Here is a 14,548-nt window from a genome sequence, read left to right on the forward strand (position 1 = left end):
AAATATATTTTTTATATACAATTTCACCTTATTAGATCCTGGGAACCTTAAGAATAAAGAGTCATGCAAAGGAAAAAGTTTACTTCAAAGTCCCAATGAGAATCAGAATCACCTCTGAAACTTTTAAAAACCTCAAGTGAGCAAGGCCTCTCGATGGAGTCTGATTCCTGGGCTAAGACAGGAGCTAGAAGAATATGTGCATTTTGAAAGGACTTAGCAGGTGATTCTGTAATACAGCCAGATTCGATAAGCACTAAAAATGAAACTTCCTTGATTGAAGCATAATCTCCATATAATAAAATGCACCCATTATAAGGATCCATTTAAAAAATGTTAACGACACACACACACACACACACACACACACACACACACACGAGCCACCACAATCAAGAAGTATTTCCAGCACTCCAAGAAGTTCCCTTATGCCCCCCTGCCTGCTACTCTCCCCTTCCCCTGTCTCCAAACCACCACTAACCTGCTTCTGGGAGCCTACACTAAACGTGATTTCTTTATAGAACTTCATATGAACAGCATCATATAGTATGGACCCTTGGGCCCGAATTCTTTCACTCAACATCATGTTTTTATGTTTTGCACGCACTGGTGGTTCATTACTTTTTACTGCTGAGTAATATATCACAATATATGTATATAGTCACCTACCGATGGACCATGAATAACTTCCAGGTGGGGGTTTTGTGAATAAAGCTTTTATGAACATTCTTGTTTCCACTTCCCTTGTGTAAATTTTTAGGAGGAGGATTATTGCTTCATATGGAAAAGTGTAATTTTCACGTTATGAGACACGAATACACTGTTTCCAAAGGGGTTGTGCCATTTTCTGTTTCCACCAACAACCTAAGAGAATTCCAGTCATGTAAGTGCCCATCCCACACTTAGCATGGCCACTCTTTTATATTTTAGCCATGCCAGTGGCTGTGAGGGGTGGGCTCACAGGGCTCTGTGATTTAATTTGAATTTCACTGGTGACTAATGTTTTTGAACACTGTTTCATGTGTTACTGCTTATTCATACATCTTTTTTTGTGAAGTGAATATTTAAATATTTTACTCACTTTTTTTAATTGTACTGTTTGTCTTGTCATAAAGTTAAGAGTTGTTTGTGTATTCTGGATACAAGTTGTTCTCATACAACAAGTTTTGCAAACATTTTCTCCCAAATTATAGCTTGCTTTCAAGTTCACACTTTGACAAAGCCCAATTTATCAGGGCTTTTGTGGTTGTGTTTGTTTATGCTTTTAAAAAAAAATTTTAGGGGCGCCTGGGTGGCTCAGTCGGTTGAGCGTCCGACTTCGGCTCAGGTCACGATCTCGCGGTCCGTGAGTTCGAGCCCCGCGTCAGGCTCTGGGCTGATGGCTCAGAGCCTGGAGCCTGCTTCCGATTCTGTGTCTCCCTCTCTCTCTGCCCCTCCCCCGTTAATGCTCTGTCTCTCTCTGTCTCAAAAATAAGTAAATGTTAAAAAAAAAATTAAAAAAAATTTTTAAATATTCCTTTATTTTTGAGAGAGACAGACAGTGGGGCTTGAATTCATGAACTGTGAGATCATGACCTGAGCCAAAGTCGGCTGCTTAACCGACTGAGCCACACAGGTGCCTCTTGTTGGAGCTTTTTGTATCCTATCTGAGAGTCTCTGACTAGTCTAAGGTCACAAAGACTTTCTCCTATTTTTTCTTAAAGAAATTTTACAGTTTTGGATCTAAATCTGTGATTCATTTGAAGTCATTTTTCTTCTTTTTGTTCACTGTGGAGTAAAAGGGGTTAAATTCATTTTTTTTTCAATACTGATATCTAGTTATTACCATGCAATTTCTTTACAATACTTTCCTTTCCCCTTGAATTACTTTTGCACCTTCTCAAATATCAACTGACCTCTATGTAGGGGTCCATTTCAGGACTCTGTATTCTGACTCATTTACCTATGTCTGGGCCAATAACACCAAAAAAAAAAAAAAAAAAAAAAAAGGAAAAAATAATGATAAATGAGGAAACCGTGATGACAAAACAGACCATCAACTGAGAAAACCATCAAAATCAAAAGCTGATTATCTGAAACGTTCAATAAAACTGATCCTATCACTAACCTAAAAGAAAATACAAATTACTAGTATCAGGAGGAACAAAGGGTCATCAGGCCAGACCCTACACACACTAAACAAATGATGAAAGAATATTATGAGCTAACATTATGCCAATAAATTCAACAACTTAGAAGAAATGGACAAGTATCTTAAAAGCTACAAGTTACACAGAAGATGTGAACAGCTCCATACAACTTAGAAGAAATGGACAAGTATTGTAAAAGCTACAAGTTACAAAGAAGATGTGAACGGCTCTATGCCAATTAAAGAAATTTAATTTATAATTTCAAATCTTCCCAAAATATAACCAAAGGTCCAGATGGCATCACTGGTGAATTATATTAAGCAGTTAAGGAATAATACCAACTCTACACAAACTCTTATTTCCTTCATGATATTACCAGTCAAAGGTAATACAAGCAAAGGAAAATACAAGAAATGTTCCTCAACACAGACACAAAATCCTTAAGAAGATAATACATCATGACTAAGTAGGGTTCATCTTATGAAGTTAAGGTTGGTTTAACATTCAAAACCCAACTGATATAATTCACCTTATTAATAAAAGATACAAATCATAAGATCACTTCAAAAGATAGAGAAAAACTACTTATTAAAACACAACATGCATTTATGATAAGAACACTTGTTAAACAAGAAATAGAAAAAAAACTTCATTCTGACAACGGACTTGCATGAAAAACCTACAACTAACATAATTCTTACATGGGGAAAGGCAACCTTATAATTAGGAACAAAACAAGGATGCTCACTCTCACATTATCTATTCGGTGTTGTACTGGAAGTTCTTGTTGGTACAGAAAAGCTAGAAAAAATATTAAAAGTTATTCAGACTGGATTGAATCTGGATTCAAATCAGATTGGAAATGAAGAAGTAAAACCAGTTTTCTCTGCAGACCATATAATTGTATATGTGGAAAATCCTAAATAATCTACCCCTAAAAAACTCTATCAGAACTAGTGCATGAGTTCTACCAAGGTTACAGGATACAAGGTCAATATATAAAAATCAAATGTATTTCTATGCATGCAATGAGCAACTGGAAAACAAATTTAAAAAGCAATACCATTTTCAGCAGCACCAACAAATGGGAAACATGTAGGGGAAAATTTATCAATACATAGGCAAGACCTGCATATTATATAGCATGCAGTTTCAAAGACCAAATGATGGTAAATACTGACCCCTACAGTAGTGTGTTCTTTGTTAAGGAGAAGAACTCAATATAAAAAGCACTTCCCTCTAAATTCCATCCAAAGTTGGAAGTTTTAGTTACCGGTGTCAACAAGCCGTGATGATTAGATCTTGCCTATATGACTGTCTCAAAGAACAGTATTAGTCTCAAAACCTACACAGTATTTAAAAACTCAAGCCATAAAAACAAGCTAGTAAAATTAACCACTACTGAAACTCAGTCTGAAATGCTCCTTCTCCTAATTCTTTCCTTGTGTTCTTTCATCCACTGACTAGTCAGGAAGTAAATTTCACCACATAGTGAGTAATAAGTCATAGGGAAGGCTTCATCTTGGAAACACAGTAACTAAAGAATACCTTTTCAGACCTTCAACAGTTCTGTTTCATGGGGGAAAAAAAAAACTCCCAAGGTAATTTGGCCCTTATTATATATACCCTGTTCACATTTTTTAAAGCAAGTAAAAAAAAAGAAACAAGTAAAAGTTTCACTTTATATTTCCTCCTAAACAGTTAAAAATTACTTTTCCCCCAGCACCCCACCAAAAAATAAATAATCTTCTTCCTCAAGATTCATGGAGCTCATTAACGTTTTTGCAAGATTACATAATTAAAATGGTTGTACTGTTAAATGAAAACACGAAGCTATTCAGGAAAAGAAAAGACACAAATATATAAGACAATTTGCAGTAACAACTCACCAGTCCAGACACCTAATCTAGCAAAAAACAAAGTTTCCCGAGCAACAGGACCCAGCACATGCATGCAATTCCTGAAGAAGTCTTCTTCAAATCCAGTTCTCTTAATTGGATAAAATCCAGTGAGTTTGGCTATCAAAAGAAGCAAATCAAAAGAAGGGAACAGCAAAGTACCACCAACAATAGGTGCACTACACATGATAAAAAATACTAGGCTAAAAGACATCTGAATACCAAAAAAAAAAACCCTATTAAAAAATACACTACCCTCAGACTAACTATAAAGCTACAGTCATCAACACAATGCAGTATTTGTGAACAAAGAGATCAATGAAGAGAAAAGACAGTCCAAAGACAGACCCACGTAAATACTGCCAACTCATCTTTGACAGCTGAGCAAAGGCAACAGAAGGGAGGAAAGGTTTGTTGTTGTTTTTTTTTTCCCAACAAACAGTACTAGAACGATTGGATATTGATATATATAAAAAAAGAATCTAGCCACAGATCTTACACCCTCCACAAAAGTAACACAACTGGATCAAAGACCTGTCAAATGAAAAGTTATAAAATTCCTAGAATATAATGTAGGAGAAAATCTAGATGACTGTGAGTTTGGAAATGACTCTTTAGATATGAAAGCACAGGCATGTTCATGAAAGAAATAACTGGTGAAGAGGACTTCATTAAAACTAAAACTTCTGCTCTGCTAAAGCCACTTTCAAGAGAATAAAAAGATAAGCTACAGACTGGGAGAAAACATTTGCAAAAGATACGTCTCATAAAGCACTGTTACCCAAAATATACAAAGAATTCTTAAAATCAAAAATAATAAAAACAAACAACCTGATTAAAAATGGGCCAAAGACCTTCAAAAACACCTCACCAAGGAAGATATATCGATGACAAATAAGCACATGAAAAGATGGTACATACACATCATATGTCATCAGGAAACACAAATTAAAACGACAATGAGATAACACTACTTGAAATAATGATTTACAAGAAATATATATTTCGTCACTCAGATAACCAAAATATATTTCTCAGGTATATGTGGTCTTCATCCATAGCTCCTGAAAACACTTCAGAACCAGAAAGGTGAAATGGGTGTCTTATTATTAATGAAGGTAAATTTTGGACCCACCCAAGGTCAGGGGCTGATTGCCAGGAAGTCCATACATGATTATTGAGGTTTGGAACTTTTAGTTGTACCCCCCAACCACCAGGGAGTGAGGAGAGGCTGGAGATTGAATCAACCAATGGCCCTGGACTTAGTGAATCCTGACTATGTAATGAAGCCCCCATAAAAACCCAGGAGGGCAGCTTTTTGGTCCTTTTGGGAGGGCTTCCACACTTGGGGAACCAGAACACTCCCATGTGCCACCAAGCCAGGCCCCAAGCCCCTTAGGGACAGAAGCTCCTTTGTTTGGGATTTCACTGTCCATAGCTCTTCATCTGACTGTTCATTTGTATCCTTTATCATATCCTATAATAAAGTGATAAATGTGAATCTATGAAACCATTCTAGCAAATAAATTGAACTTAAGGAGGAGGTAGCTAGAACCTCTAATCTGTAGCTGATCAGTCAGAAGCACCAGTAATAGCCCAGAGCTTGAAACTGGAGTCCCGAAGAGGGGGAGGGGAGCAGTCTTACAGGACAGAATCCTTAACCTTGGGATCTGATGCTTTCTCCACATAGATAGTGCCAGTATTAAGTTGAATTCTCAGACATGCTACTGGTGGCTGAGAACTGCTTGGTATCGTGGAGGGGAAAAGCCCTTTTCCACATAGGAGCTCGTCCCAGGAACCCGTTAGGATGGTGGAAATGTCTAACACTAACAATACCAAGCACTGGCAAGAATGTGGACCCACAGGAACTCCCATTCATTGGTGGTAGGAGCGCAGAACGGTATGGCCAGTTCGGAAGACAGTGTGGGGGTGCCTTACAACATATTCTCGACATATGATGCAGGACTGAGCTCCTTGGGGTTTATCCAGAGAGTTGAAAGCTTAGGTCCCACAAAAACCTGCACATGGATGTTCACAGCACCTTTACTCATAAATGCCAAACTTACAGGCAACCAAGATATCCTTCAGTATATCAGTGGATAAACTATGGAGGATCCAGACAATGGAATATTATTCAGCACTAAAAGGAAATGAGCTATCAAGCCAGGGAAAAACATGCAGAACCCTTAAAAGCATAGCATATTACTAAGTAAAAGAAGCCAGTCTGAAATGGCTACATATTGCTTAACTCCAACTATATGGTATCTGGAAAAGGTAAAACCATGGAGACAATAAATAAAAAGACCAGTGGTTGCCAGGGGTTTGGAGGGAGGGAGGTGTTGGTGGGGAAGGAAGGATGATTAGGTATAGAGGATGCCTAGGGAAGTGGAACTCTTCTGTATAATACTATAATGGTAGACACATGTCCTTATAAATTTATCCAGGGGTGCTTGGGTGGCTCAGTCAGTTGAGCGTCCGACTTCAGCTCAGGTCATGATCTCGCGGTTCACGGGTTCAAGCCCTGTGTCGGGCTCTGTGCTGACAGCTCAGAGCCTGGAGCCTGCTTCGGATTCTGTGTCTCCCTCTCTCTGCCTCTCCCCTGCTCAGGCTCTGTCTCTGTCTCAAAAATAAATACAAACATTAAAAAAAAAATTGTAATTTATCCAAACTCGTAGAACGTACAATACCAAGAGGAAATCCCAAAGTAAACTATGGACTCTTGATGATAAGGATGTGTCAATGCAGGTTCAACAATTATAACAAATGCAACACTCTAGTGGGGAATGTTGATAGTGGGGACAGCGCTGTATGTGTGTGGGCAGGAAATATAAGGAATACCTGTGTACCTTCTGCCTAATTTTGGTGTGAATCAAAAACTGCTCTTAAAAAAAAATAATAACTGTTCAAAAAAAGTAACATCTGTTTTAAAAAAAAAAAACATTACTATTTAAATGCATTTTCTCTACACTTATTTAGTTCAAGGTATACGTCCTAACATTCCTCCACTAAACTTGAGGTCATCACTATATAATAGTAATCATCCAAAAATTATGATGCTGAATCACCCAGAGAATGTAAATTATGCTCATCATGCTTCAGAAAGCAAGGGATTGTGCAATACATTTTTAAACTGTTAAAACATAATTATAAAACGTAAATACATGTTTCTAAACTGCGAAAAAGCTATTTGGGAGGCTAAAAGAGCTGTCTTCAGGAATTTGGGCAATTAACCTAGAAATTAAATGAATCACATCCTAAGATGACAACACAGAAAGAAGGCATTTTTGTAAAACCATAAATTCTGTGATCCCTTCGCTCTTATTCAGAGAGCTTACCACGTAGTGGCTTGAAATGTTAATTCTTCTACAGAGCACAGATTAACAGTTGCAAAGCAACTGAAGTTTATTCCTCAAATCCTAGTCTCTTTATTAATGAATACTCCATAATAATTTTGAAAACAAGACAATTCTAATGCTACCTACTAAAGAGAAATGCAGGGTATTTACTTAATTTCAAATGACTTCCACAAAAGCTGCCTTTTCATGAAGGGAAGAGAGAGTGACCCAAAGGAAGATTATTAAATGAGGTTCAAAGCATTTGACAAAAAAAAAAAAGTCTTTGGAAAGATATTAAAAAGGAGACCGTGAGCAGACACAATTTAAAATAACAATTCGACATGAAAATAGTAAAGAAGGCTTCCACAAGAGGCAACCAAAGAAAGTCAGGTCACACACAGCTTTAGTGAGATTGCATCCAAAACAAGGACTTAAGAAGGTATGAGAAGGTACACAAGAGAATCACTACATCTGTGCCTTCCGAATATTAATCACCCAGTTAAGATCAAAAGATCTACACCACAGGAACAAAGAGGCTAAAATTCCACAATGTGATGTTACACTCTTCTTCCGCCTTTTTCCTTTTTAAACCTGGAACAGTGCACTGATCTCCACAAAGGAAAAATACTTATAAATCTGCGCAAATGTTCGTCTGACCAAATTCTCTATTTCGAAACGCTCCTGTGTGTACAAAGTCCTTAAATACACAAGAATAAAGCAATGAATAAGAAGGCTTTAAATGTAATCACCAAAGTCCAGGCAGAGTAGCAAAGACAGCAATTATATATACACAAATTAAAAATCGCCACTAAAAGGTCACATTTTCACCACTTTTTCTTTTTTATCTACTCATGACTCCTCACAAAGCCAAGTGCTCTAAACGCCACACACGACTAAGTCCGTGTTCGCTGCCATCTCACTTATAAAATGCTTTAACTCTTCAGCACTTAAACTCACATGACTTCAGCTTACTCTTAATTTCGTAAAAAACAGGAAATCACATAACCTGGCAAACAAATCTTCTCACTATTAACATTGCCCATCTACTTCCAAGTTCTACATCGAGCCTGGAAGCAGGGCTTTTACAAATGGGATAAAGTAAGTTTAAGATTAAAGCTTTTGTTCTTTGCAGTACCTGCCCGAGAAATATTTTGTTTATGTTTTCTTCCTGAAAAAGGAGGAAAAAGAGATGACTACAATAGTTAAATGCCATTTCCCAAGCTCTGAAGGCTTCTCCTAACAAGGACAAACATATCAGATTCACTTGGCCATTTCTACAAATAGAAGGCTGTTACATTTACCATTGTTCAGATAAAAAAACATCGGGCCATAAGGAAGTTGTGACTTCATGTCTCACAATAAAATGGTGGTGAACCTTTGTTAGTTGTTATAAAATAGGCTGTTAGCAACTACCACAAAATGAAAATCTCTCACAGACACAGCTCATATACATACAGGTGTGCCTGACTGTAACATCAAACACAATCCTGAAAGTTGTGTATCTCCTCAATCTTATTTTAAATCTATCGTGAAAGTTTGCTATTGAAAGGCAACCCCTCCCCCAAATACCACCTGAATGCAACGTGTGCTTTATAATTTTAGATCCATGAAACTTTTCTTAAAGAAAGACAAATTTACATTTTTCAGGCATTTCAGACACCTGAAGACAAAAAAATACCATGGGTCTCCTATCAGGAGGCTGTCAGGGAAAATTCCAAGTGCTACTTGTTCTGAATGAGAGGAAGAAGCAGGGACATGCAGTAAACAGCAGATAAGTCTGGGAAGAATGGATAGAGAAGAAGCTACGACCACGAGTTGAAGGCTGGGTCAGATGACTCCTAAGGTCTTGTACAAAAAGTAGGTCTTTAGGGTACATGTGGGCAGTGATGCCGGGTAAGTACTGACTGGTTTACGTTTGTCTGTTCTTCCTTGTGAGATGTCAGCAATGCAATCTAAAAGCAGAGAATTGGGGCACCTGGGTGGCTCAGTCGCTTGAGCGACTGACCGGCTCAGGTCATGATCTCATGGTTTGTGAGTTCGAGCCCCTTGTCGGGCTCTGTGCTGACAGTTCGAGCCTGGAGCCTGCTTTGAATTCTGGGTCTCCCTCTCTCTCTGCCCCTCCCCCACTCATGCTCTGTCTCTCTCTCAGAAATAAATCAACATTTAAAAATAAATAAATAAGTAAAATAAAAGCAGAGAATTAAGTCTCCCTCTGATATGAAAACTGACCATGGTTTGTAAGACTTAAAAATAAACTACCAAAAACATAACCCAGAACTGATTTTTTTAGAAAGGCAAAGAAGTAACTCAATGGGAAAGAATATGACATCAGAAAAAGAACCTCAGCCTCTAACTCACATCATCCAAAAATATATTCTCAATGGTAGAAGAAAACATAAATGTCTGCATCTCACGGGGACAAAGATTTCTTAGGATTCAAACAGTAGCAATCCTAAAACAAAAAACTGGTAAATAACTGACCACACAAATATTCACAACTTGTGCACATCTATTGACACCATTAAGAAAACGAGCAGGCAAGCCACAGACCAGAAGAATCTATTCACAGTACATATATTTGGGAAAGAATGAGTATCCAGAATATTACAGAATTCCTACAAATCAACAATAAAATGGCACACATCACAAAAGAAGATAAGCAAATGGCCAACAAGCAAGCACAAGAAACAGTGCTCAGAATCATAAGTCAAGCAAAACAAAATGCCACCACATATCTACTCCAATGGCTAGAAGGAAAAAGAAGGCTAACACCAAAAAGCTGTCAATACTATGAAACAAACAGAACTCTCATTTACTGCTGGTGGAAACAGAAAATGGCATGAATGCTTTGGAGTACTGACTGGCACTTTCCTATGAAGTTAAACAATACCCACCACATGACACAGTAATTCCAACCTTAGTATTTGCCCAAAAGAACTGAAAACATATGTCCACTGAAAGATTTAAAAATTCATAATAGTAAACACCTGCTAATAATCAAAATGTGTATCAACATTAGAATAATTTATGGTATATTAATGCAATGGAATACTACTTAGCCTTAAAAAGAAACAAATTACTGATACTTGAAAAACAAACCCTAACCTTATACTGAGCAAAAGAAGCCAGATAATTCCATATATATGAAGCAACAGAATCAGCAAAATTAATGGAAGAAAGGGGCGTATAGTCAGTTGCTCAGTCAGTGACTCTTGATTTCGGCTCAGGTCATGATCTCACAGTTTTGTGAGTTCGAAACCTACATAAGGCTCTGCACTGTCAGTGGGGAGCCTAGTTGGGATTCTCTCCCTCTCCCTCTGCCCTTCCCCCACTTGTACTCTGTCTCTCTCAAAATAAATAAATAAACTAAAAAACTAAAAAAACCAAAAAACTAAAACTTAAAAAAAAAAAAAAACTATGCTAGATTAATGATAGAAATCACAGCAATGGCTGCTTTGGGAGACGGTGGGGGAAGAGCAAGAATGAAGTCTATGAGATGATGATATGTTCTAAATCTTGACAGAGTTGGGGCTTATGTAGATGTGTACGTATGTCAAAAACTACAAATCATACACTCAAATGTTATAAACTTAATTCAATGTAAATTCTATTTCAATTTAAGAAATGAACTTTTGGGGGCACTTGGGTGGCTCATAAGCGTCCCACTTCGGCTCAGGTCATGGTCTCACAGTGGGTTTGAGCCCCATGTCAGGCTCTGTGCTGACAGCTCAGCGCCTGGAGCCTGCTCCAGATTCTATGTCTCCCTCTCTCCCTCTTCTCCTCCCCAACTGGTGCTCTCTTGCTCTCTCTCTCTGTACGTCTCAAAAATAAATAAATGTTAAAAAAAATTTTTTTAACAAACTTTTCAGTAAATTAAGTACAAATACTGTTAATTTTGGTAAGCTTGCTTGACATACTGTTATCAGTTACCAATTCTGAAACTAGATTCTGAGGATCATAGTAGGCTTCTAAAAATGAGTAAAGAGAGAAGTGGTAGCCAGATTTCTCCCTGTCGGCCCAGAAGACAGAAAAATACAGACAAGAGAAGGCAATAACAAATGTGGAAAAGGGGGACACTACTTTGTGGTGTTGGAATGAAATTAAAACTATCAATATAAACTCAAGATTCTTTAATTAGATAGGCATTAATACATGCATAGATGCACATACGTGTGCAGGCATATGTGCATGTGTGTATCTGTGCGTACATGTGATTCATGTACACACGTGCATTTCTCAGTTCCGCCACCAACGGGGCCAGCAATAACACAACAGTAGCGATGAGTATACCCAGTGCCCAAATCTTGGTTTCTACCTAACATTACCCAATAAAAGGAGCTCCAGAGCTACTCGGAGAAATGTCTGTTTCTGGGCTCGAGCACAGAAACTACAAGGTAAATCTACAATAACTCATTGCACCAGAAAGTAAAGAAGTTCTCAAAGAGTCGTGAGAACAAGCCACAAAGACAGAGCAGTCAGGCAGATGGAACAACCAGTGGCCAAATGTGGGACAGTATGAGTATCAAAATAAATACTGACAGTAAGGTACTATACTGCTGTCAGTACGCTAGGAGTCCATGAGTCCACACTGACATAAGTGAATAAACGGGAAAAGAAGTAAAAGCTTTTGCTTACATTAGATTATCAACCAATGAATACACAAGGAATGATAAATTAGAAAATCATCAACGGATGCTAAATCCAGTGGGTAGAATTTAATGGGAACAACATACTTATATTTACAACATCTCAAAAATCTGCTTACAAATTATTTTTAATTACAAAGGGAAAATAGGAAACTGGTAGGTAGAAGAACTTAGCAGACAGTACCCTAAGCAAGTGACCAAAACTACTTGCAACCAAGTGACATCACATGCCTCCTGACACGATGCACTGACAACCCAGCGCTTATGTATTTGTGCAACAAATGCATATCCAAATATGGTCATGAATAAATGATCAAACTCAAATTGAGGACAGCCTATAAAATACCCTGTTTGTACTCCAAAGAAATATGAAGGCCGTGAACCGCAAAGAAAAGCAAGGGAGTGTTCTAGATAAAAACAGACTAGAGAGATGTGACAAGTAGATGAAATGTGTGGTCCTGAACTGGATTCTGGACAGGGGGAAAAAAAAAAGCCTTTAAGAACTCTGTGAGATTGATCTTAGTTTATCCTTTCTATTAATAAGGAACTCCCTTCAAAAAAGTTAAATAATTTGCCCGAAGTCATATAGTTTCTACACTGAAGAAAACCACTAAGGTATTAACTTCTAGCATTAAACGTACTGGGCAGGATGCCATGTCTCCCTGGCTAGCTGTTATCAGAGAGCTACAGTCTCAATCAAGAATCTTCACACACTAAATTCAGCCACAGTTAAGGATTCTCTCATATTCTTTAACAAAAATTATCAAATGCATCAACCTAAAATGTATCAAAGTTGAACATTTCGAGTTGTCATATAAAAAACAGACACAGTAAAATAAGAAATTTGCCGTTCATTTACTCTAGGGCACCTTACTTTAAAAGAGTTTTATTAAATATAAACTCTAGCTAGACGGGATAAATAAAAATTACAACAGAAGCAAGCGTAAGCCCCCCAAAACTGAACCATAATAACAAATAAAAACTCGCACTGTTTGCATAGGCACTGAATTCAAATTCCATACTTACAAAAGGTACACATACCTTTTCCTAAATGTGTGTTTATGCTCATATATCTAGCTGTTCCTGTAAGGCTCTTGTGTTCTCTGTATGGTATGTGTTTCTTTGTCTCTGGATCGATATATTCCTTTGCCAAACCAAAATCTATAATATGAATAACTTGCTGGGTTTTGTTTCCTGGTCGTCCTATTAAGAAGTTCTCAGGTTTTACATCTCTGTATATCAAGTTCTTTGAATGGACATATTCCATGCGAGAAATCTTGATTCACAAAAACAACAACAAAAAGAAAGAATGTTTTATTTTAGGCTTTGACTAGCATAAAAAAGCATGATAGACACAAGATGAAATTCTTATAATGAAAACAACATAAAAATCAGAAATTGTTTCAACCCATTACAAATAACATGGTATCAGTCTACAGTTTCTCAAATATATATCCAGTTATGCCTAAAAGTCTTTGCTTTCAGTATCACTATGATCACTTATAAATCAAGTATTTGAATTTCATGAATGCCTTTCATATTGGTAAGCCTGATTCAGTCGGCGCTTACAGATGATGCCACCTCAGACAATCAAAAAGCTTTACTAACTCTTGAACTGAGACGTATAAACAGACATATTCATAAAGTTGCAATTTGTTCTTATCAATTATTTCAATCACCAAGCAACTTTTACAGTTATATTAAAGAAACTTAGAGTCTAAACTGTTAAATGAAAACAACACAGTACCCTTTGGGATATCTTTCTTCTTTTTTTATAACTTACTCGTGTCTTTCCTTAGGTATTAAACATTTTAAAAGATCTTGAAACCAGAAAACTCTGGGATACCACTCTAATGATTATACAGTACACATTCACATAATATAGTATATATTATATACGATATATAGTATATAGCGAATGTATACATACTATATGTGATATTCATATAATATAGTAATATACTACAAACTGTCACAAAATAGGACATCATAAATAAGAAAATAAAATTGCTTCATTTAGTGATAATAATGGTCGACAACACAATGTAAACATATAGCCACTTAGGCCATTTTAGATTGTTAACAAATTCTGGATCACGGTATACAATATTGTATGACCTACACTTTTCATTAATGATATATTACGAGCATTTTCCAGGTTATAAGACATTCTTTTAATACACACTTTTTAATGGCTGGGTACTATTTTATGGCTATGAATAATTTACTCAACTAACCCTATTATTTCTCTCCATTTGGGTTGTTTCCCATTTTATGACAAACATCGTTGCATAAATAGCTTTAAGTACATATGTGAACAGTTCCATAGGATAAATTAATGAGTCAATGGAGGAAAACCATTTTGAGATTTCTGGAACATACTACTGGAGTTGATTTCAAAACTACCTTAAATCATCCTCTTAAGCTGTTTTCCCATAGGCTCCCTGAGATTTCAATAATTTATAAGACTTTCCATTGTTTCTTCTTTTTCTAGGCCATTAGAATTTATGACTAACATTATAAACCCTGTTTCCGAGGGCTCT

At 36.9% G+C, this 14,548-nt stretch overlaps 1 protein-coding gene across 9 annotated transcripts in view; it reads right to left on the reverse strand.

Annotated features, from left to right (window-relative positions):
• The window catches only part of CSNK1G3 (casein kinase 1 gamma 3), a 106,685-nt gene that overhangs the window by 33,305 nt on the left and 58,832 nt on the right, over positions 1–14,548 (reverse strand). For all 9 annotated transcript variants that reach the window (XM_058737722.1, XM_058737743.1, XM_058737713.1 and 6 more), the window contains exon 6: positions 13,047–13,281. In XM_058737722.1, coding sequence (XP_058593705.1) covers positions 13,047–13,281 — 235 coding nt within the window. The remainder of the gene's footprint in view (positions 1–13,046; positions 13,282–14,548) is intronic.

Source organism: Neofelis nebulosa, chromosome 1 (genome assembly GCF_028018385.1).
Source record: "Neofelis nebulosa isolate mNeoNeb1 chromosome 1, mNeoNeb1.pri, whole genome shotgun sequence".
In the NCBI taxonomy this organism is placed as follows: Eukaryota; Metazoa; Chordata; class Mammalia; order Carnivora; family Felidae; genus Neofelis; species Neofelis nebulosa.